The sequence below is a fragment of the Sorex fumeus genome, unplaced genomic scaffold, assembly GCF_029834395.1.
Source record: "Sorex fumeus unplaced genomic scaffold, SorFum_2.1 ptg000055l, whole genome shotgun sequence".
Classification (NCBI taxonomy): Eukaryota; Metazoa; Chordata; class Mammalia; order Eulipotyphla; family Soricidae; genus Sorex; species Sorex fumeus.
Window position 1 is genome coordinate 6,703,553 of NW_026606112.1, and position 25,928 is coordinate 6,729,480.

At 38.0% G+C, this 25,928-nt stretch overlaps 1 protein-coding gene across 1 annotated transcript in view; it reads left to right on the forward strand.

Annotated features, from left to right (window-relative positions):
* Window positions 1–25,928, forward strand: part of ARAP2 (ArfGAP with RhoGAP domain, ankyrin repeat and PH domain 2) — a 207,555-nt gene that overhangs the window by 89,773 nt on the left and 91,854 nt on the right. Inside the window, exons 10-16 of the mRNA XM_056125562.1 lie at window positions 5,149–5,264; window positions 8,253–8,452; window positions 12,133–12,218; window positions 13,095–13,277; window positions 16,638–16,812; window positions 17,280–17,414; window positions 24,080–24,224. Coding sequence (XP_055981537.1) covers window positions 5,149–5,264; window positions 8,253–8,452; window positions 12,133–12,218; window positions 13,095–13,277; window positions 16,638–16,812; window positions 17,280–17,414; window positions 24,080–24,224 — 1,040 coding nt within the window. The remainder of the gene's footprint in view (window positions 1–5,148; window positions 5,265–8,252; window positions 8,453–12,132; window positions 12,219–13,094; window positions 13,278–16,637; window positions 16,813–17,279; window positions 17,415–24,079; window positions 24,225–25,928) is intronic.

Sequence of the window (25,928 nt, forward strand, 5' to 3'; positions counted from 1 at the left end):
CTAGTACAGTGGCATTTTTGCACATGGTTTCTATTTGTTGTGTTGTGCTGACAGTCAGTCTCCCTATCTTTTTTCTGATGAGCTTTTTGAATACTATGTTAATATTAGTGAATTCATTGCATCCAGATGTCTTGCTTGATGGATTTGTGTATCCATCTAATGGTAATTGTGGCATTGAGGTTTTAACTACATAAATTCACTTGATTAAACATTCTTAAAATCAGGGTAACAAGAGACTCATTCCCCAGCTCCCCCCGCTCCCCAGTCCCCCGGCATAATGCTCCCTGGTGTCTGCTGTGGAATGGAAATGGGACACTAATAGAATTCCAATAGGCAGGGGGCTCTGAACTGTGGAGTGGGGAGGAGAGTAGCAGGAGGTAGGTGGTGGCCTCAGATTCTCTGGATTCTGTATCTGGCCAAACTCTGCATCTGGTGTTTCCCAGGAAGTTTCCTGCCAATGTTATACAATGCCACATCTGTTTCCCACAAATGTTTAAGCACCGAGTTCTTAAATTCCTGGCGTGGAAACCTGGCATCCAGTATTTCCAAAAATAGCTTTGAGATTTAGCAAATTTGGGATTAACAAATTCTTCTTTAATTGTTTCTGTTTAGGACTCAAACTTTTATTTTTTCTCTCTACATAGTTTCACCTAGGTTCTATTGCTGCACATTCACATTTTATTACTTTGGCAGATCTTTACCTCAAGTCTAAATGTTTAATGTTTATACATGCGAATACTTTTATTCATTATAAATGGAATTTTTATTGAAGATAAATTCTTCATATGAAACCTTCCAATGAAATGATTGCATGGATGTATCAGACACTTCAGTTTATATTTACTTTATTCTGCTGGTAGATATAACACATAAGGTACATGTCAGTGTCCTTTTAAATGACAGAATTGGGATCCAGCCAGACTAAGTAACTTGCCAGTAGTCATTGCCAGTACGTGCCAAGATTCTTCAAAGGTCTGATTCCCAATGCCCAGTTGGTTTTTGCTGCCTTTGCACTATCCAGATTGGTGCTCTCAGCTTTGCCGTTGAACCGTAGTGTTAGTAGTAGGACTCATGGGTTGGTTTGTTTTTGAGATCCTCTGAGAGTAAGTGAAATATAAGATAGCATTTACTCCAGAATTTGGTTTTTTTCTTGTTCTTTTTTTTCCTGGTTTTTGCTTACTGTATGGCTATAATTCAGCCCTTTGAAATTTCTGTGCTTTTTATCTTTTTAAGTTTTGTGCATAGCACAGCATTCTAAATTGCTCCTGACTTTTGCCTTGTTTTGAAAATCAGAAGAGTACTCATAATAGAATTATATTAAATGGGTAGTTAATTTTGAATTCCCTTGATAGATTCACATTCAAATTTTATCCCATTGTATAAAAATGTATCACCTGCTAGTTTTATTTGTGTGTTTGTGTGTGTGTTTAAATTGTTGAGACCACACTTGGGTAGATGCATACAGCTGGGAATGAACCCAGGTCCTCACAGATGCAAGATTGTGCTCTCCCACTTGGGCTACACAGTGAGTCCTAAATTATGTATTTATTTCTTTTTTCTTTTTGGTCCTTTATTGTCTTTTAAGTAGTTTCTTCTCTTGATTCCAAATCCAAGAACAACAAATTAATAACACTTACAATAGCTACTTTGGATTACATAGCAGTTACTAAGTACCAAGCATTATTCTAGGCATTATTAATAGGGAGTGTGGGTGAAACACAACTTTTGGTGCTCAGAGTTTGTGTCTGACTCTGTGCTAAGGTAGTTACTCATGGTGGTGCTGTGGGACCATATGTGAAGCCAGGGATTAATCAAGTGTTGACCTTGTCTTGTGTAAGGCAAGAGCCTTACTACTGTACATTCTCTCTGGCCCCTTATATTTTTAATGTAGTGAAATGATCCTCAGTACAATGATGTCATTGATATGCTATTGGTATTCTCATTTTGCAGATGAGGATCAAGATGGGTATATCTGCACTGCTGGTTTGGGTTTGCCTTTTGTCCTGTTAATTGCTACAGACTTTGAAAGTCTCTTATGAATACAGATTTCTCCTCTGGCAGGATTCACCACTTACCCTACAGTCATGCACTTTTCTGTGTATGGCTTTGTATAAGTATTTATACTTTGTATAAGTACTGTCTTATACAAAGGCATAAGACAGTACTCTTTGTATATATCCAAGACCTCATACAATCTCTGACACAAAATAACTTAGTGAACACTATTTTGCCAGTGCACATATTCAGTTCTTAAAAGCCTGTATCTACTCAAGCTTCTTTACAGACTTAGAAAATCAAATGAGAGTTCAAATGGTTTTGTAAGCTTTGGAGCACCATGCAAATAGCTATTGACGCAATTCCAGAGTAAACTGTATAATGCAGGGTGATGCTTTTTGAACCTATGAATGCTAACACCCAGGATCTTCACAATTTATTGTGCCACTGCTCTGTCCAAACTATTTTTTAACCAGCAGTTTTTATTATTTCAAATGGATTTTGTATCATTTTACTGCAGGCTGTATCATTGCTCTGCAGAAGACAGAGATGGGCATTCGTATCCTGATATTTAAATACTGCAGACTCAAGCTGTCCAAATTCTTTTGCCTTTTCAGTCCAGTGTTCTATGTTAGCTGTATGTGAATATCAATAGTGACTTATTTACAGTTATGCTTTGACTTGTAACTAGAAAATTCTTCAGTTCTGCCCTCTGATTCATGGAGTCAGGAGAAGTAGGGGGCAGAGGGGAGATCAACACCAATAATTTGGATGATAATTTAAGATAGAAGTGTTCTAAATATGTTCTGTAAAGATGACTTGATGTCATCACAAATATTTTTTAATAGTAGTTATAGTTTTCATAATTAATAGTACTTGAGAGCACTGGCATTTATTTTTTTACCCTGGTGTACATTTTACAGTCCATTTGTGCTGGTGCGTTCAGTGGACACACAAATTACTCAGAACCATATGGCTGTGGTCAGCAGCTGATAAATGGATTACAATTTTTTCTCCAGACTCAGAAAAAAGCATCCCTGGCTTTGCTTTGGAAGAAGCTGGGGCTTGGGGCAGACCATCACTTAACTTTGATTTGAACAGAACTTGCAACTTTCTATGTAGACCTTTCAGATAACTTACTTGTTGAAATGGGTGGCCATATATTCAGGCTGTAGCATTGATGAAGCTCGTCAGTTTTCATGAAAGATTGTCAGTCTTGCCATCTGCTAGCCTGATGGTTTGAGTATGTATTTTTGCCCACTGTAACTGCAGGTCACACCCCTCCCCTCCTACCCCCACTAGAGGTTTTAACCAGGAGTGATCTCACATCTAACTCTTGTTGAAAGACTTATTATGGAGGATTATTTGAAGAAATTTTTTTGTGTTTCATTCTGCAGTCATGCCTGTATCAAGCTGGATCATCATATAACTGCCTTATTGAAATTTTACCTGTGATCTCTGCTTTATTATTATTATTATTAATTTAAATAAAAGTGATGTATGTCACATGCTTTGTATGCATTAGATACTTTCCAGCAGGTATCTTACCCAGTTGAAGTATTGGTATGGATAATTGAGACTTTTAAAAAGTGTGATAAGTATAACACTATGCCATTGTGCAGAAACTTATTCAAATGAGGAGATGGATAAACTTGATTCTCCCTCCACCTCTATAGATGGCATTAAGTACTACTTTATATTTAGTAGTTTACAGTATAAAGTGGAAGTATGTTGCATTGTCTATTTTGGAATGCTAAGCATGCCTTTGCTTCTTTCAACTTTCTGTTTTATTGTTTTTTATTAAGTGTTATTGTAATATAATCTATAAAGTCCAATGTCAGTATGATTCGTTTTTATTACTGAATCTAAATTTCTGTCCTACTGCTCCTAACAAAACAAGCCAGTTGTTCTTTCATCAGAAAATATAATAGTTGACAGTTTTACAAAGTAGCCATATCCTTATTTCTAACTAAAAACTTGTGCATTTGTATTTAAATAAAACTGTTTTACAGTCTGTAAGTGAAACCTCTGCACACCTTTATGAGTGGTGAAAATTTGTTATAACTTTATTATTTCACGTATTTTATCCATCTTTAAATATATTACTATTAAATGATAAAATCTGGAGAGGTGCTATGCATGGATCATGGCTTATTTGTATTAGCACATCTCTTGGAGGAGGTAATGGAGGAAAGATAGAGGGAACTGAGTTCTTCCAATATCTTTTACTTTTCACTCTGATATCCTAAGAGTACACAAACTTATCCTCAGGCTTTTCATCTCAAGAATTCTAATATTTTGAAATGGCTTCTTTGTTTCAAGAGGTTATTTCCCAAAAAGATGGAAAGGCAAGGGGTAAAAGTCTTTCTTCTTCCCAAACCTCCCTGTGCCGTAAGTCCTTCCAGCTGCTTACTCAAAGCTGGGAATTATGTATATTTTATTGACCATTTGTGACATATTGTCCTCCCTTATGGCAAGGGAGATGGGGAGATAGTACAGTTGTCCTCTACGTTTCAGAGGAGACAGAGAGAAGATGGCCTGCAAAATGCTTGTTTCAGTCTGCCAGAGATGCCTGCATTTGATATGGACCAATTGTGTGTGTGTGTGTGTGTGTGTGTGTGTGTGTGTGTGCGCGCGCGCGCGCGCGCGTGCGTTTAGTTTCAAGTATAGCTGCTTTTTCCTAGTTAAAATCTAAAAAATTGCAGCACATTTAATCTGAATATTGTTATAGTTAGTTCATTTTTAAGGCACATCTTTATTATAAATTTTTAATTTTTGTTATTTTACTTTTGAGCCATATCCGGCTGTGCTCAGGGCATTCTCCTAGCTCCATGCTAAGAGTGCAGAGCCATGCTTACTCCTGGGTCTGTGCTCAGGGATCACTTCTGGTGGGACTTGGGAAACCATATGGAGTGCCAGACAAGCTCTCTACCTGCTGTCCTATTGCTCTGGCTATTATATATTTTTAAAGTATTGCAGTTATCTAATAAATTCCAAAATCATTTTGATTAGATATTATGTTGTAAATTTTAATGGGTAGTTTACTATCTCTTACTTATGGGTAGTAAAATTTGGTAGAATTTATTGAATTTTAGAAAATTAAGTTTTGAGATCCTTTCTTATTTTCTTGATAACTGCTTATCTCCAAACTAGGATTTTAAGAGTGGACTTGGTATTACCATCATTCCAATGAATGTAGCAAATGTGAAGCAAGTAGACCGAACTGTGAAACAATCTTTTGAAATAATTACTCCCTATAGGAGTTTTAGGTAAGTTATTTTTCAACACATCATCTTTCTATTAATATAGGAATACTTGAGTTATCAATTTCTATTGCTTTCAGTGATTTCATTTGTTAAAAGTTGCCTGTTTTTATGTATTTTCCCTGTAATGTCTGTTTTATCAACAAACCATTACACCTTTTAAAAGCAACTTGAATGACCATTAAACCTGAAAAGTTACAAATTTCTTGAGACTTAGTGTCATTTCTTAATACATCTTTTTATTAGGAGGCTTGGGTAATTTTTTATCAGTAGACAAGAAAAATTTCTTCACACTTTAAAGATATAAGAAGTGAATATTATTATTTCTTTAATCTGTACTCTTGTTTTTTTAAACTAACTGTAGCCTAATAAGTATATCCCATCTTTGGGATACTTCGTAGTTACAGTTGCTTCATAATGATTACCTAAATGGCACTGCAACTTAAATTGATGCTGAATTTTATAGCATTTATGGCAGTTACTGATAAAATATTTTGGAATTTTATGTGTCTTATATTTTAGTAGTCTAGTAATTACTTCATTATGACCAGACAAAACATTTTTTTAAAATTTTTATTAGTGAAACACCATGAGGTACAGTTGTAGATTTGCAAATTTTTGTGCTTGGGTTTCGATTATACAATGATCAAGTACCCATCCCTCCACCAGTGCCCATTTTCCACCACCATGGATCCCAGTATCCGTCCCACACCCATTCCCCCATCCCACCCTGCTTTGTGGCAGGGTGTTCCCTTTTGTTCTCTCTCTCCTTTTGGGTATTGTGGGACCAGACAAAACATTTTAAAGCACGTGATGTATTTGATAATCTGTTACGCTATATATAACTTTTTTTTCACAGAAGAAGCGCAAGACGTTGTTGTGGAATTCAGCCACGGGTTAATTTGTTTCTTATACAGGTCAAAGATAGTTGTTTGAGGGATTAACAATCGCTTAGCAGTTTCAGAAATGCTCCAGTTTTCATTTTATCTATCAAATTCTATCTATGGTCTCATAGTTTGAGAAGAAAATAGTTATTTAAGGACTGCATTTTTGTTTTCGTATATGAAGAGTCAACTGAAAGTGCCGATAACTAGTTTAATTTAATAATTTTTACTCAAAATACTTTCTCTGTTTCTAATGTTTTGGTGGTGGTGGTGCTTGGGTCCCATACCTAGTAGAAGCCACACTTTATATCAAGAATATGCAGCTTCCCTCACATTTTCCAGTTACCATCCAGTTGCCTTCCCGCATATCTTCCAGTTGCCCTGAAATTAAATTTCATTATGACCCTGGCTCCATAGAGTAAGTACTACATGCTCAGGATTTAAGTGTTCAGTCCCACCAGAATGCCTTTTTTCTGAGCTAGTACAAGTGTTGGCTCCATACATAGCCATACTCTGTCCAACTTGGCTCCAGTGTAGGGGATCTTCTGATTACTTTATTTTCAGGTTTTATAGTTTACACGGTGTGAGAAAACAGGGTGGGGTTCTTTGTGCCCTTGGTGGGGTTAGAGATTTATTCTTCCTATACCTCCTCTGCTCCCCCATCCAGTTTTCCAGACCCATTTTTCATGGACACCTTTTTACGCAGAAATGGTTGATTAAATCCCACACCATTTTTTTTTTTATTAATCCATGTTGCCAACACTGCCCTCCTCTCCAGTTGTGGGGTTAGGACTTATTTTTCTCATAATCTACATTTCTCTAACTATACTTTGAATTTGCTGATGACCAGCTACCTTCCTGAAGTTTTCTAAGCCCCAAATTATAAATGATCTCAGTAGACTACAAAAGACACTCAAATTTTCCAAGAGATTTTAAGAGTTGGGTTCTACAAACTAGGCCAAAAATTTAAATATCTATTTTTGCTTTGTACCATATTGACTGGTAGAAATCACTTAGAAGTGTAGAAGTGTGTGACTATTGTAGTCATGATAGAGTCATAAAAGCTTTCAAGTGTCTAATCCATGTAGGTAGTTATTAGTTTTGTGATTAAGATTTTTAGTCATCAATTAATTTCATTATTTAAAATATTTCAAACCATTTCAATTTTATTTATTTTTTCTTTTTTTGTGTCACACCCAGCAATGCTCAGGGTTCACTCCTGGCTTTGCACTCAGGAATTACTCCTGGCAGTGCTTAGAGGACCATATGGGATGCCAGGGATCAAACCCGGGTTGGCTGTGTACAAGGCAAACATCCTACCTGCTGTGCTATCGCTCCGGCCCTTTTTTTTTTTCTCATTTCAATTTTCCAAGTGGAACATTTTAATGCGAACCAAAATCATTTAGTGGGTCATTGACCAAGTATAGAGTACTTTGTAGCTACTCAGTAAGTTCTTGAAAGAGTGAACTTATGTTTAATGTTTTAATCCTTCCCTGAGCCACACAACAAACACTGTGCATTAGAATAAAGAAAAATGAGAGCACAGCTAAAAATGAGTTTGAATACTGTTGGAATAGTAATCATTTAAAACATTTTGGATTTCTCAGTTTCTTGAAGCCATCTGGATAGTCTTCTGATTAAAAAAAAAACCTCTATTTTTATGACTTTGAAAAAAATTAAAAGTTCTGATGGGTTTTTGATAATTAAGTTTCATGGTAGTCTGTATCATGGTATACTTTCTTGGCAAAATAATCCAGTAGTCCTGAAACTCTGCCAGACTTCTGTTGATTAATATATAACCTTTGCTTCAGAAACATGACCTTTCACTTAAACTTTTGATCTAATGGCTCAATTTATATATCCTGATCATACAAACGTGTATGTTGATTCTAGCTCAAGATTTGTCAACAAAATCATAAGTAGTGTGGAATGTTGAAGTAAGAAAATAGATTGTTAGATGATTTTAACAAAAAAGACTATCCATCTGCCTGGAAGGCATATTTTTCAGCTGCTGTTTAATTTGTGAGTGAAATGAATATGCAAACTGAACATACTGTTTAATTGGCCTTTACAAGGGGGATCGATAATGCAGAAACGTTAATTGTTTCAGCTTTACAGCAGAGTCTGAAAAAGAAAAACAGGAGTGGATTGAAGCTGTGCAGCAATCGATAGCAGAAACTCTCTCTGATTATGAAGTAGCTGAGAAGATTTGGTTCAATGAGTCCAACAGGAGCTGTGCAGATTGTAAAGCCCCGGATCCTGACTGGGCATCCATCAATCTCTGTGTTGTCATCTGTAAGAAGTGTGCAGGTAATTAGTGATAAGTTATGTTCATCACAGCCTGGTGGCAGATTGGCTCTCAGTGCTCTGTATTCGCATCTAGAATGCGGGCCAGCTAGTGGTTATAAAAAAATAAAAGCAGACAACACTTATTACATTTAAATCAAACTGAAAGTATAATTCTAAACAATTTTTTTGCAGGACTTAGATGTAAAAATTGATTTTTAAGCATGGAATGATTATTTTGTGCCCATTGGTCCATGTATGAATTTTGAAAAGACATTTGCAATTTATAGGTTTTTAAGGTGTGTTTCAGAATGCACACTGAACATGATCACATATTTATGTGAATTGTCCATTTTCCCTCACTTATATTTTGTAAGGTGTTTTTCACATCAAATTTGTTCTGAGCTTTAAATTATTTCAATAAATCTGATACCTCATAATTGGAATGATTATACAGAAGGATTTTCAGAGATGGTTGACTTTTATAAAAGTAAGCAAGTATTTGGACTTGTTGTATATTGGGGGATACCCAGTTATACAGTGCCCCGGGGAACGAGGGGGAAATGGACCCCAGCTTACTACGTATGAGATCCTAGACCACATAGGGGCTGGGAACATTTGAATATTTATGACATCATTTGTGGACCATACAATACTGGCAAATTGGCTCTAAACAGCCAACAGGGCATTTGATCACCTACTAAAGTAAAGCTAAAGAAAGTTGCTTTGAGTTAGAAAAGATGAAGTCATGAAATTTGCATACAAGTGGTTCTACGTGAAAAGTATCATGATAAGTGAAATGAGACAGAAAGAGAGGGACAGACATAGAAAGATTGTGTTTATCCATGGAATATAAAGTAACAGAATGGGAGACTAACACCCAAGAATAGTTGAGATAGATACAAGGAGGTTTGCTCCATGACTTGGAAGCTAGCAGTATATGCTGGGGTAAAAATCAGCTCAGATAGGAAAGGGGGCACCAAGTAAAGGGTGTGTGGAGGATCCACTCAGGACGGAGAGGCGTGCTGAAAGTAGACTATGGACTGAACACTATGGCCACTCTATTGCAAATCACAACACTCTAAAGGAGAGAGTAAAAGGGAGTGCCCTGCCACAGAGGCAGGGTGGGGTGGGGGAAATAGGCTGGGGGGAGGGACACTGGGGTCATCGGTGGTAGCTAATGGGCACTGGTGGAGGGTTGGGTACTCTAGCATTGTACGACTAAAATAGGAGCACCAAAGTTTGCAAGTCTGTAACTGTACTTCGCGGTGATTCACTAATAAAAAAATAAATAAATAAATAAAAGAAAGTTGCTTTGAGCAACATTGATTTATTTCTGGAATTCTGTACTAATATTTCTCTCATCATAAAGATCTTTTCATTAACTCTGTCAATAATGACAACAGAAAATATTAATAAATTTCTCCGCTTTGCATATTTCCTTGTCCTTTCTCCCTCCATCTTCTCACTGGAAGAGAAATCCTAATGTGTCTATGGTTGATCTTTCTTACTTTTCTGTCATTCCTTACTTCTTAGGGTTGGCAGCTCATTACTTATGCACTCCATGGGTAAGCATCCAGCCATGGTTTCTTTTTTGCTTACTGATAAACTCCAGTTTTTTTAGGCCTTTTAATTTCCCTTTATCTTTTTACTTTTCCTTTTGTAGGCAGCCAATGTTTGTGTGTGTGTGTGTGTGTGTGTGTGTGTGAGAGAGAGAGAGAGAGAGAGAGAGAGAGAGAGAGAGAGAGAGAGAGAGGGAGAGAGGGAGGGAGAGAGAGAGAGAGAGAGAGAGAGAGAGAGAGAGAGAGAGTTAGGCTATAGTTGATAACATTCTGGTGTCACTCCTAGTTCTATGCTCTATGCTAAGAGGGTTCCTGCCACTAACTTTTTTTTTTTTCCGGCCGGCTATATGCAAGGCAAATGCCCTACACACTGTGTGCTATTGCTTCCTTTCATGATGGAGTTACAGTCATACAATGATAAAACTCCCATTCCCCCACCAGTGCACATTTTCCACTGCCAATGACCCCAGTATCCTTCCTGCCACCCCCAACCTAACCCTCCTTGCCTCTGTGGCAGGTACCTTTCTTCTTATTCTCTCTCTGCTTTTGGGCATTATGGTTTGCAGTACAGATATTGAGAGGCCATTATATTTGGTGCTTTGTTTACTTCCAACACACATCTCCCATCCAGGCAATCCCTTCAACCATCATTGACTTAGTGGTCCCTTCTCCATCCTAACTGCCTTCTCATCCAGAATAATTGAGGCAGGCTTCCAACTACTGCCACCATGTATTGTCTGGACTGGAACCTGAACTTCCTATGTTCAAAACCTGTCCTGAGGTATCCCTCAGAACTATCTCTCTGACCCTTACAAGACACTTTCAAGAGGAATATGTGCACCCGTTTTGTTAATTTATTGTAATATTCTTTATTTTCTTTGATATTCTGTGCTCAACCTCCTCATTCCTGTTCCAATAAGTGTTCTCACCACTTTGTTAGCTCCAATTCCAACCCCACCCCATCCCACCCCCTGCCTCTGTAGCAGGCACCTTCCTTCTTACTCTCTCTCTACTTTGGGCCATTATGGTTTACTATACAGATACTAAAAGGTCATCGTGCTTGGTGCTTAGTCTACATCTCCTATCCCAAGTGATCCCTCCAACCATCATTGACTTAGTGGTCCCTTCTCTATCCCAACTACCTTTTCCTCCAGCATATGAGACAAGCTTCCAACCGTGGAGCACTACCCCTGGAAACTTGTCTCTACTGTCATTGGGCATTAGTCTCATGGTATGTTATTTTATAGTCCACAAATGAGTGCAGTCATTCTATGTCTGTCTCTTTCTTTCTGACTCATTTCATTTAGCATGATACTCTCCATGCTCATTCATTTACATGCAAATTTTATGACTTCATCTCTTCTAACAGCTTTATAATAGTTTTATGTTGATGCACCATGGTTTCTTTAACCAATCATCTGTTCTTGGGCACTCAGGTTGTTTCCAGTTTCTGGCTATTGTGAGCAGTGCTGTAGTAAACACACACATGAAGATGACATTTCTCCTGTGCACTTTTGCATTCCCAGAATATAGTCCCAGAAGTGATATGGCTGGGTCATGAGCTTAATTTCTAGTTTTTTGAGGAATGACCATATTTTTTTCCAAAAAGACTGAACCAGTCATTATTCCTACAATGAATGAGAGTCTCTTTCTCCCTGCATTTGCGCCAACACTGGATCTTCTTGTTCTGATTTTTTATTTTTTGAAAACTGTGGTATATGATGATATCTCATTGGTGTTTTTATTTGCATTTCCCTGATGGTTAGTGATGTAGAGCATTTTTTCTTGTGTGTGTTTTTTTTGTTATTTTTATATCTTTTTTGAGGAATTTTCTGTTCATTTCTTCTCCCCATTTTTTGATAGCTTGGAGGTTTTTTTCGTGTAAAGTTCCACCAGTGTCTTGTATATCCTAGATGGTAATCCCCTCTTTGCTAGGTCAGTGGTGTTTCATGGTATTGTTGTGTTTTAATTTGAAAATATCTACCTATCTCCTCTTTCCCTCTCTCTCTTTTTCTCTCTTTCTCCACATATATCTATATATATATATGTGCATATATATGCATACATTGGTACATGTTCTTTAAAGGTAAAATACATCTTTGTACAAATTAAAATGGAGATGTAATTGCTTTTTGATTCCAGGGCAACATAGATCTTTAGGTCCAAAAGACTCCAAGGTTAGAAGTCTGAAAATGGATGCCAGCATTTGGAGCAATGAGCTTATTGAGGTGAGCCTTCGGGGACTGTGGGATTGCTTAGCAGAACTTGGGTGTGGGGAACACATAGAGTCAGTCCAGGCCTGATGGCCTGCCATCTACTGCATGGGTTCTTTTTGATAAATGCGATTATAAAAATGCCATGTAGCCTATTTATGGTGGTAGCTTTCAATTTCAGCTTCCTGGGTATCTCCCAAAGTACAGTTATGCTAAAAACAAAATGTGGTAGAAGCACTAATAGTATACTTACTTTTAGAGGTTTGTTGGATTTTTTTTAAGCCAGAATTCATTTCCCTTTTTAACCCAGCATGGATGAAATGCTGAAAAGTGAATGAAAACATTGGCAAGACTTACAGTTCTTTATTCTGACTTGCCTTGTCATTAACTGCAATCATGTCTAACAGGCTCTTTCCTATTTTCATTTTCTTCTGGGGTTTTGGTATACTCTCTTGACCTGATCACATTAGTGCACTTTTTCAGCCACTTCTAAATGACTCTCTCTCAGCGTGTGCTTCAAAAATAATAAAGCTTTGCTCCAATTTTGTTGTTTGCAATTTCTTTCTCGGCTAGCCCTTTAGAAGACACTTAGGCTGCATTTATTCAATTTTAATTTAATTTTATTTTGTGTAGTGTTGAGGATTGAGCCCAGGAGTTTATAAATGTGAGGTATGTCCTCTGTCCCTTGAGCTCCATCCCTCTCTTGGCCTATTTTCCCAATTAAGATAGTATCTGCTTTCACACTTATTTCATCTTTTTAAGTGTTGAATGTCTCATGTGTTTGTGTTTTGAAGATGATTATGCTTTAATAATGCAGTGAGGGTCACTGTTTTTTGCATATTGAGGTTCATTTTATGTTAACTGTGATCTGATTAATTTTTTACAATTCAGCTTTTTATTGTGATTGGAAACAAAAGAGCAAATGACTTTTGGGCTGGTAATCTTAAAAAAGATGAAGAACTGCACATGGATTCCCCAGTAGAAAAGAGAAAAAACTTTATCACCCAGAAGTACAAAGAAGGAAGGTTCAGGAAAACGCTCTTGGCATCTCTCACGAAGGAAGAATTAAATAAGGTAACATAAAAACATGGAAAATAACCATGGATTTTAATGGCTTTTTAAATATGTGCAAGGCATTTTGAAAATAAGCAGAAAGCCTTCTTGATGGAATTGTTGATTTACTTCCCTTGGTCAGATCATACGAGTGTTTTGTCATTGCACTTGAGGATTTATTAACACTAGTGGATAACTCTTACTCCATCACTGTTTTCCAGTTAACTCCGGGCCTCTCGTGACCTTGAAACTTTAACAACTTTTCTCTTTTAGGGTCAGGGTGCTGAATATAACTTCTGCTAATGCATCAATGAATTGGTGTCAACTAATTTAGAATACTTGGTTAAGTGTCTGCAGCAGTGTTTGTCATGCTGCTGAAGTTTCATTTGTCTTTGAGGAATTCCAGGTTCTCTCTTGACTGTTACATGCAGCCTAGTTGGTATTCTCTCTTCTAACAGATAACTTGTTAATCATTCACTCCTGCACTGCGTGCATGTGCGCATGTGCATACGCGTGCAAACACACACACACACACACACACACACACACACACACACACACACACACCCCTTCACTTAGACTTTCTTCTTCTTCAAAATTGTTACTCTGATACCTTTATGTCAGGAGATTCTTCTGTGTATAGCTATTCAATACATGTATTTTTCTATGCCAACTGTTTTTATTTATACAGTATATGTTCTTCTATAGTTCTTTGTTTTTAGTTTTATGTTTTGGGTTTGGTGTCATCCCCACCTGTGTTTCAAAGCTCAGTCCTGCCTCTATATTCTGGGATCACACCTGGAGGGGATCCAGGGACCATATCAAGTGCAGGGTATCAAATCCAGATTGACCATGTGCAAATCTTACAGTTTACCTGCTGGCCCAGGATTTATGATCTTTCAGTTCTTTAATATGTTTCCAGTGGTAGGGTTTATTGGATAAGGATACCTGGGGAGTAGCATTTTGGAACATTTTGGAAAATAATTTGTTCTCTAAAAATTTCAAGATAAATTAAGTTGATTTACATTGCTCTTTTGATGACTTAGTTTGCCTAAAGGAAAATTTCCCTCTTTGTATTGGCTGGAGCAATAGCACAGCAGTAGGGCTTTTGCCTTGCACCTGGCCGACCCAAGTTCGATTCCTTCGTCCCTCTCGGGGAGCCTGGCAAGCTACTGAGAGTATCTCACCCACACAGCAAAGACTAGCAAGCTACCTGTGATGTATTGGATATGCCAAACACAGCAACAAGTCTCATAATGCTACTGGGCCCGCTCGAGCAAATTGATGAATAATGGGAGGACAGTGTTATAATGCTGCAGTATATCTTAAGGATGATATACTTAGGATTCATTCTTTTTGGGGGTGTAACTTAAATTTTTTTTTAAATAAAAACACTGTAATTTGTAAAGTCTTTTGTTCAGGGCAGATAGTGTAGCAGAGAAGGTTCTTGCCTTGCTTCCAGCTGACTCGGGTTTGAATCCTATTGAGGCTTTTACACCCTGAATAATTGCCTTCTTATATAAAGCCTCCATATTGATCTTCTGTTTATTTTTGAGCTCACTATTTTTTTTTTAATCAGCTTTTCTGAATTATCTGGAATGACTTTGACCTGAGCTTTTGAGTTTTCTTCTACCTTTTGTCTTTCTTTATTGTAGTCATAGATATTTTGAACTCTGTTTTATAGGAATATGTAATCTTCTCTGCCTTCCAGTTTATATTCTGGATATTATTTTCCTTTTGATGTTGCATTCCCTTGACTCAGGTTGCTGTTACATGCTTTTTTTTTTATGCCTCTGCTTCTACTTTATATTTCTTTACTTTAGGGGCCAGAATGAGAATATAGCAGGCAAGGCAGCTGCCTTGTTAATGCCTTGTTAATGGCACAAGGTCCTGAGACCTTGCGAGAGATCTCAGAGCAAGAAGTAAGCCCTGAATTCCGTGGTCTCCCCACCCCACACAAAACAAAACAAAACAAAACAAATTTTCATAGTTCTTCTAATTGATTTTTTTTAATGGGGATGTTTTAGGGTGGTTGCGGCATACCCGGAAATGCTGGGGGTTTCTTTTGACTCTGCACTCAGGAATTAGTCTTGACAGTGCTGGGGTGCCAGGGATTGAACCCATACTAGGCATGTGCAAGGCAAATTCCCTACTCTCTCTGTACTATTGCTTTTCCCCAACTTTTCTTTTAATTTATCCAGATTAGTTACTGAGAGAATGGGTTTTAACCTTTTTCTACGCACAACTTCTTGTCCAGGAACTTTTTTACATGATCTCAGTATATGGAGATATAAATTTGGTCTATAAGTCAAACATTTCCTAATAATAGATTATAAAAAAATGTTTTACCTGTTTTTTAAACGTCTTTTTGTCCACTCATTATCAGTTGTATGGCCCTGTTGTGGGGTTGTGATTTAAGAAGCTTTAGGGGTCAGAGAGTTAATATGGTGGGTCAGGTGCTTGTCTTGCATGCAGCCCACCCAGGTTTGGTTTGATCCCCAGCATCACATATGGTCTCCTGAGCGCCTACCAAGAGTGACTCCTGAGTGCAGAGCCAGGGCTAAGCCCTGAGCATGGGCAGGTGTGATCGGAAAATAAATAAATAAATAAATAAAACCTTGAGAGCAGCAGCCTCCGTGGAGCAGCAGCTGAAGCTTGCTGACTGAGACCTTTGATCTGCTTTGACTGTTCCAGCACGCGGCACTGTGTTTGATTCGATTTGATTTGGTTTAACGTATTTATTTTGGCCTTTGCTAGTTGGCACGGGTGCTGGAGTTGGTATTTGCGGCTTTATGCCAACAAGGTGTGGGAGGGGCATGGACTGTCTAGCAGGTGCAGGGGCGTTCAGGTGTTCGTATGGAGGGGTATGTTTCGAGCTCGCTGTTCTTCCCTCCCATCCCTCAACTACTCCTCCACAAAAGCTGAACATCCTAAATTTGTCCTGAGATTCCCAAAGCACAGCAGAAATGTAGATCTTGATTACACTGGAAAGTAAGTATGGCACATACCTGGCCTTGATATGGCTAAGTATGTCGTGGATTGTCCATTCTTACATTGGCCATATTTTGAATTTTTTCTGCATCTACTACTATTATGTATAAGCATAAATATGTCTTCTAAGACAAAATAAACTGGGCTAGGAGCCTTGGTATCACACAATAGCAAAACAGTTGAGAATTTCAGGTCTTGGGTTGTCATTTAAGTTCTCACAGGCAGGCCTTTGGTGCCTGTTGCTTGTTTCCAGACATAATTACTTTTAGTTTCCTTAATAGGAAGTAAAGATAAAAATCCTCACATAAGTGAATTGTGAGACGTTTTGTTTTTATAGGTCGAGTCATGCATGTCTTTCCTCTAAAAGGTCTATTTTCATTTGACAACCAGGCTCTCTGCGCAGCTGTAGTGAAGGCAGACGTTCTGGAAACAATGGCTTTGCTCTTCAGTGGAGCAGACGTTATGTGTGCAACCGGGGACCCCACGCATAGCACCCCCTATCTGCTGGCCAAGAAGGCAGGGCAAACCCTGCAAATGGAATTTCTCTACCATAACAAATTCTCAGGTTAGTAACAATCTCTGTGTCAGCCTGGTTTCTGCTGATACGTCCCTAAAAGTACTGAAGCACAGGTTTATTTTCCAATAGAAATAATTGTCAGAGTTACCAAAAAAGATCTTATTACCCAAAAAGATGAAAGATGCGTAATACTTTGTTTTAATTCACTTCAAGGAAAGTTTGGGAAATAAATACATTCTGTTTCTTTAATCTTGTAAATGGAAGATTAAAATAGTTAATCCTATATAATCACCTTCACCGAAATTAAATCCGATTTTCATATATGAATAATGAACCCAATTTATATACTATTTGCAATTTTTATGCAGAGTGAAATAAATATCTCAGTATGTTTATTCTGGGGTAAAATTGTAATAGGCTTTCTTCTGGTTCAAAACTCACCTACATATTTATAAGCACCAAAAACTTTGTTTACCTCTTGGATTTCAACCACATTATTTCTGTAATTTTTCTAGACTTCCCGCAACATGACATTCACTCTGAAGGTGGATTAAGTCAAGAGTCCTCCCAGTCTGTGTTCCTCTGTGATTTTCTATATCAGGTTCCTTCTGCTGCTTCTAAACTCTCTTCAGAGAAAAAAGTGCTTGAAGGTATTTTTCTGTTTCTTTTTTGGCTTCTGTTATCTGATAAAGCTATATTTTATTATCAAAACAATTAGGTTTAAATTTTGATTTTTTTCCCTTTAAGATGTTAAATTTGATCTTGGAAAAGAAAAATATTTCTTTGAGGATTTATAAATGCTTTCGGGCACAGATATTATTTCATGTACTGCAACAGGGACTTACCGCTGTGCTAGAACATTGAGTGAATTCTCAGTAGGATTCACTGATGTCTACCTTAGGGCCAACCAATTCTATTTCAGGATGTGAGGATTATGCCACAGAAATTCAGAATTTAGCCCTTTCCCTTAGGAAAGAATAGTCTAACTAGAGAGGTAAAAGAGATAAATGTCAACATGTAGGAAAAAGCTGAGCTCTCTTTATATGTTCTAGCAGCATACTAAGTGGTATTAGATTTTTTTCTTCTGATTCTAAGTAGGGTGTTTGTGTTGTGTGTGTGTGTGTGTGTGTGAGAGAGAGAGAGAGAGAGAGAGAGAGAAAGAGAGAAAGCTAAATAAACATGGTTTACCTCCCCCCAAATATAGGGATTTATTTGAATAACTTGGTGTGGGTATTTATCTGCATAGAATTCTCAGTAGGCTTTTATCTATCCAGCCAGCCAGCTCCTGTGCTTTGCATGTGGAAGGCATTAGGAATACAAAAATGAGTAAGACATTGGCCTCATGCTTTTTTGACATATATTCAGACTAATTTTAAAAATACTGACAGCCAATAATGTAATGAGACCTGTCTTACTAGAACAAAGAGAGTATCAGAGAGATTAAATTGTACTGGTCAATTGATGATGTACATTCAGAGGGCCTGGAGCCAGGTATTAATTTTTCAGGTGCTATAATCCAGCAATATTGCTTGAAGGAACTTTGGAGTGCTATCCTGATCCACGTGCATTTGCAATGATTATTTTATTATAAATGCTTTATTGCCCTTAAAAATGATATCCCTAAGCAGGATTATATTGGAATTAACTATACTTTATTAAAATATCCTGAACACAGTAGCTGTTCTCCATTGAACTTGTACTATGTGTGAGGCATTGCTTTAGGTACTTTACATATTTTAATTATAATCTTCACAAAAATGTTGCAAGGTAGTTGATATTCTACCGATTTTCTATGAAAAATACAGGAGCAGAACATGAAAGAGAATTTTACATCTGATTTGTGTCTAATTGGTATTATAACATTTTGACCTTGGTAAAAGTGTGGTGGCCTTTGGCACTGGTATGGCAGAGTGTCATCCTTTGAATACAGATACTTTTTTTGCGATTTCCGCAGCTGTTATTTTTTAAAATAGTGAATATAGGTTTTACTCTGCTCTTTGATGCATGTTGGGGGCAGAACCCAGAAGGAGCCTTTCTGCATAAAGCACATGCTACATCTCCAGTCCCCAAATTGGAGTTTAATGTATTTTTTTACATTGTCTTCATTTCTTTATATATTGACTAATGTGTGATAGACAATTAGATTTTCTTCACATTCTCTTTTGTTTCTGCTAGTACTTAACACTTGAGTAGTAAGAAGTTGACTGGTGAGCAGGTTGTGAGTGCGAGATACTTAAATAATCAGTGAACTGACTTCCACCATTCAATGTGTAGTTAATTTTATTATGAATATTATTATGTTTGAAGTGCTACTGCTCCATGCCTCCACCAGAATCCCATATCACTGCACCACTGTCCCTTCTCCCAGTTCATTTAGTAGCATTTTGGACTTTGTGTGCATTGACCATAAGCCATTGTCTTTCATGTTTTCTGCAGAGCTGTTACTGAACTCAGGGCCTGGTCTGTGCACTCTGGTACTCTGCAGCTAAGCTACATCCCTGCCCCATAACTGACCATTCTTTGGTCATATTATTATCAGCATGAAAATGCAAATATTGATCTATGTATAAAATTCTTTTGATCAGTGTAGAAAAAGATCATTGCTGGGCTAGAGAGATAGTACAGGGGTAAGACGTTTCCCTTTTCATGACATAGGGTCCCCTAAAGCACTGCAAGGAGTGAGCACAGAGTCAGCAGTAAGCCCTAGGCACTGCTGAGTGTGGCTCCCCTTCCCCCAAATTACATTGCTTGCACAGAATATATTTTGTTTGAAAAGAGTCTAGTTAAAATGGAAGAAGAGCAGCGGGCTATCAGGAAACAAAGTTTTGGGCTTGTGTGTTTTCCCTCCTCTCTCAAAATTCTGTGGTGATGTCAGCCCTATCAAGCAGCACCAGCTTTATGGGGGGGAGAAGAATTATTTGGAGAGATTTAAGCAATTAAAGCATGGTTGTCACCTTTGCCTCTGTCCGCCAAGCACCTGGACTGCCCCACTCCATCAAGGCTTGTCAGCAGGGCCATGGAGCAAAATGATTAAACTGAAGAAAAAAGTCAAGGAATCAAATGCATGTGGTTCTTCAGGGAGTTAAGAGGCTTCAGATTGTCAGTTCAGGTTTTCAGAACTTGAAGTTCTTCTAGCCTCTGGTTATGAAGACGGATCTGTATTTTTCTTTTTTTCCCCTCTCAATTTAGTGTTCAAGAAAAGCAAGATTGATAGCTCTTGTTAAACCTAAGTATAGAGCTGAATAATAGCATCCTGGTTTTGTTTTCTGTTTTTTCTTCTTTTTTTTCCTCCCCACTCAAGTGTATTTTTTTTCCTTTGGTGGTGTACCTTGATTTGTTGACACAGTGTCTGAGTTTTTAAAAGGAAGTGGTTATACGGTTTACTGGAGACTATCTCATCTGCTTCTGTCTAATTTCATAGTTGGGCATTGGGGAATTTTGAAACTCTTTTGTTCTATAAATGCCTAGCTTGAGTAGTTTAACAGTATTTCTCTACATCTGAAGAATTTATTTTAAATGAAAAGAAGTCCTGGTGTGTACTTCTCTTTTTGGTGGATGATGAATACCGTCAATTCTGGAAATTCTTCATCAGGAAACAACTTCATGGTTTAGAAAAATGATAATTTGACTATAACTATCTCTGATTTATTGTGCCTGTTCGTTGTAGGAGAAGGGCTGTCCTTTGCTCTACCCCAATATGTATTTTAAGGAGACAAGCCTGCTTCTGATGTATAACAGACAGATAGGATGTGAAGTGGCTAAGAAGCTAGCATTTGAATTTGTCTCCTTGGGTTCTACCTTCGAATCTGATGCTAAATATCAAACCTTAGGAAGGCTGCTCTGTGGGCAGGGTCCAAAGAAGAGAAACATAGTAACAACAGATCCTGTCCTGAGGGTTCAGTGGGTCGCATTGAAGTTTAGTTACAGGTCCACATACTAGTGCCAGTCTGATGGCTCTCAAAAGCGTTATAGCCACTTCAATGACAGAGTTCCTTTGTGCTGCTCCTTGGATCATTTGAAATATGGGGGAATGGAAAGGTTGAAAAATTGGGGCTGGAGCAATTGCACAGCAGGTAGGGCATTTGCCTAGCACGTGGCCTACCCATGTTCGATTCCCTGCATTCCATATGGGCCCCTGAGCATCACCAGGGTAATTAATTCCTGAATGCAGAGCCAGGAGTAACTCCTGTGCATTGCCAAATGTGACCCAAAATGCAAAAAAAAAAAAAAGGCAAAAAAAAGAAAGAAAAGAAGACTGAAAACTACTGAAACCTTGAAAACTACTGTGTTCAGATATATAAAGTGTGTACTTGAGTGCATGGTCTATCAGTAGGAGGATGAGGGGTGATGAACAACAGAAGGGCGATCTGAGTACACAGGGTTCATTTGGTTTCCAGTTAATGTTCAAGTTTAGATGTAGCCCACAGAATGGAGTTGACAGGCGAGGTGCCCCAAAATGATATTATACTTCTCAGTACTATTTCAATAGGTCATCTCTGGAGTCCTTCAGCTATTCTTGAGTAAATTCTAGTCATGTTTTCTTCTGTGATCAAAACATAGAAATTCAATAGAAAGAACAAACAATCCCCGCGGCCTCTCCAACCACCATGTACATAAGTTCCTGTCTCCTCCAATAGCTTCATCCTAGTTGTTATCTATTTTATACCTCCATTTTGTTTCTGTTGGGTGTTTGTGTTAACTGATTAATACTTTGAGAGTGTATCATGGAGGGTACTGCCATTTATAAAAGCCTCGGTCACCTGTGCACTTCTAAAATAGCCTAACTAGACCATAGACTACAACAAAATCTCTTGAATCTCTTTTGTGGCATTCCACAGGAATGGGATTGCCAGGATTTTCTGTCAGAAAATTCGTTTTCTTTAGGATGGGACTGGAGAGAATCATACTGAGTAAAGTCAGCCGAAAAGAGAGGGACTGAGAGGGAATGACCACTATCATACATGGGATATAAAGAAGCATGCTGAGGAAGTGACATATGGCCAAAGGCAACAGAAGTTCAGCAGTGGTCTACAGAACTGAACTTGCTTTGTCTGGGGGACAGTATGGGTGGGTGTGCAGGTGAGAAACAGAACATCAGAGAGAACCTCGGACAGAGTTAAAGGAAAGTGGACACTGCGGCGGAGGGTGGGCGGTTGGAAAGTAATGAAATTGTATCATTAGCAGTATCATAAATCAAGAGGATTAAAATGTAAAGAGAAAACTCTTTAGACACTATCTATCCTATTCTATTGGAGCTCAGGTCCATTTTCCATGATCAGAACCCAGATACTGAGGGTTATGGTAAATGATAATGCTGCAGGACTAAATCTCCTTTGTCTCATGTGTCTAACTTAAGGTGAGTTTGCACTCACTTTTTGAAGAGTTCTGTCATTTGTTTGCCATTAGAGTGCACATCATTAGATTCTGTAGTCACTTTTATGTCTCATTCCCTGGACAGTTTTTGATTAAGACCTGAGGCTCTCACCTGTCCACCGAGAGGTATGTGATGTTGCACATGTCTCATGGAAGCCTCTGAGAGCTGGTCTCTGCTTATCCTAAAGTGCTTGTCATTTTTGTTGAACCCTAATCGGAATGTGTGCCATATTAATTAGTGATTCCTATAACCAAAGTTATTTCTGTTCTTTTAATTTAGTAAAGTAGAACACATTCATAGGCCTAATGGAACAATAGTTGTTTCTTTAATCGTCGGTACCTTGTCTTTGATCATTTTTCTTTTTTCATAGTCCATATTAGTTGGATGTTCAGATTTTTAGATCAGTCATCTAATAATGTACTTTTTTTTTAAAATCTTGTACTTTCCAGAAGTTCTTCTTAAAAATTATTTATTTTGGGGGGCTGGAGTGATAGCATAGTGGGTAGGGCGTTTGCCTTGCACGCAGCCGACCCAGGTTCAATTCCCAGCATCCCATATGGTCCCTGAGCACTGCCAGGGGTAATTCCTGAGTGCAGAGCCAGGATTAACCCCTGTGCATCACTGGGAGTGACTCCCCCCCCAAAAAAAGCAAAAGCGATAGCACAGCGGTAGGGCGTTCGCCTTACAAGCGGCCAACGTGGCCGACCCGAGTTCAATTCCTCCGCCCCTCTCGGAGAGCCCGGCAAGCTACCGAGAGTATTTGATATGCCAGACACAGTAACAACAAAGCCTCCAATGGAGACGTTACTGGGCCCTCTCGAGCAAATCGACGATCAACGGGTGGGCCTTTACCTTACCTTACCTTACCTTATTTTTAAAACAATTTTTTGGAACTAGAGAGATAGTAAAGGAATTTGGTGTTTGAGCCCCTGAAATTTTTTCGATTAAAAAACATGGATAATTATTTTCTTTTTCCTTAAAGTCTTTTTATTTTTAATTGTTTTTGGGACCACAGTTCTCTGTGTTTCACTGTATTGCATTCTTCAATCCCCCTATGAATTAGGTATATATTTTATTCTATTTTGCAGATAGCAGGAAGCATAGAATGGTTGAACTTTTTTTTCAAGGATATCCAATTAGTGGTGCATGCACTGGCAGAACCCTTGGTCTTTGAATTTTCAGTTCCTCCTTCTTAGATCACATAGTGGTAAGGATTCCACTGGGAAATTCTTCATTTCGACTGACACAAGGGATAGATAGATGGGGAGGTATCTCAGTAGATGTACTTCGTTCCTGTCTTGGAGAAATCAAGTTAGCTGTCAGGGTGCTACTTAATTGAATGCTTTGCTTATCTCCAGCCCTATCTTGTTATTCTCTGTCTTCCTTTCTGTTGTTGAAATAATATATATAAACAATTACTGACTTCATTTTTGTAAGCATTTTTATCATCTGCCATTGCCCTTACATGGCTCTTGCCTTCATTTGACCTTATGCTATCCTTTCCTTTGTTATCTCGCTTATTGATTTATCCTGACTAGTTCCCTTTCTCACTTTCCATTTAGTCTTAACCTCTGTTGCAGCCTGCTTGCTTTCACAGCAAGCTCAGTAAAGTAGGCAGTTTTACCCCACTCAGCTATAGTCTGAAATTTTGCCCTATTTTCCCCACCTTATGCTCTGCACAGACATCAGACTATCTCAGACTCTGCAGAAATCTTTCCATGGATCTGATGAGTGCCATAATGTTGGGCTTTTGTTTATTTTTTTGTTTCTGCATCCTTTGCTAATAGATTCTATATGAAGAGAGCAGAGATTGTGTAATCTTTCTTATTCCATGCAGCGATAGAATGCTGTTAACACCAACTAGGGTAGTAATAAATGTATTTATTTCCATATATTCGTGTAAATGATTTGCTGGATTTTGTTTTGTTTTAAAATTCTTAGAGACAAATAGAAAGTGGTGCGTTTTTGAAGGTGGCTTCCTGAGTTACTATGAACATGATAAGTCTACGACACCTAATGGCACCATAAATATCAATGAGGTCATCTGCTTGGCTGTACACAAAGAAGACTTCTACTTAAATACTGGGTAGGTCTATTATGAAATACATGTGAGTTGAAATGCTTTATGGTATTATGAGAATTAGTACTTTATCATTGGTTCTTCCCTTGTTTCTTATAAAAAGAAAAGATTTTTTCTTTGGGGTAAGTAGAGGGGTTTCACTCAGTGGTTCCCAGGCCTAACTCTCTTGATTCTGTGCTCAGGGATCACTCCTACTGTTGCTGGAGATTTCAGTCAGGTTTGACACATGCAAGGTGAGCACTTTGCCCCTTGTACGCCAGTATTTCTCTAGCTCGAATGATTGTTTTGTTTTTTATTATTATTATTTATTTTTATTTTTTTGTAAACCTTCATCTGTGTCTGTCAGTTCCCAAGGGAATTCATTAAAGAGGAAAATAAAGATGTTTTACCAAGGATTGTGAAAGACTAATGTATTCATGTCAGACTTGAAGTAAATGTATATAATACAAGCTTCCCTTATTTTATTATTATTTTTATTGTTGTGTGATCACTACTGGTAGTGCTGGCATTGAGGGCCAGAAGGGGAAATTCAGTGCCAGGAATCCAACACAGGGCCTTGCACAAGGAGTATGCCATTTCACTTGAATGGCATTCTTGGTCATTAAAATAAAGATCAGAGAACCTTTTGATAAGATTAAACATACAATTGACTGGATGAAGAGCTGTAGTTAAGGATGTCACCGGTTCAGAAATAGCCAGTAAAACCAGTGAATTGCCAAAGTAGAATTAGCAAAAGTTTATTATGCACATTTCAAAGAGTTTATAGACTAGGAACTTTCACACCCAAACAAGGAATGAGGCTCAGGGGTATATTGCTATAAAACAGCTTATGTAGGAAGAAAGCACTTTAATCCTCATTGTGATTGACTATAATATTAGAATTTTAAGCGGTTACCTCCTATCAACCTCAACAAGCTCTGCAAAATTTGCTTATGATTTCTAGAGGCATAAACAAGAAATGACCCAGGTCAAGTTAATCTTGCAGAATAAGCTAAGCTAAATTTTGTATTACTAGCCTGGTTTGTTTGCACAGGGAATTTTCAAGACTGGGCTACATTTGGCTTTTTTTTTTTTTTGACAAGGAGAAGAATAAATTAAATTCTAAAGTTTTGAATTTGTTTTTGAGGTAGATGGTGATGTTTCTAAATTGTATATTGTTAACAATTGTTGTTAACACTATATGATGCAGAATTGTTAATTATATTTTAAATTGTATATTGTATATTGTTAACAACCAGTTTGGGACAGAAATGAAGATGATGACTATAGGTTCTTTGCCATGTACAGGTAATAGCATATTTTTATATGCATACATATGCCTATATACATACGTATGTATGTGTGTAGATATATATGTATTACTACATACATGTATATATACATGTAGATAAACACACACAATAGCACAGTAATTAGGGCATTTGCCTTGCATGTGGCCAACCCAGGTTCGATTCCTTCATCCCTCTCAGAGAGCCTGGTAGGCTACTGAGAGTATCCCACCCGCATGGCAGAGCCTGGCAAGCTCCCCGTGGCATATTCAATATGCCAAAAACAGTAACAACAAGTCTCACAATGGGACATTACTGGTGCATGCTTGAGCAAATAGATGAACAGTGGGAGGACAGTGCTACAGTGTTACATGTATATATGTGTGCGTACATGTAGTATGTTCCACACAAAAAGTTGGAGCTCTGAACGCAGGGGAAATTT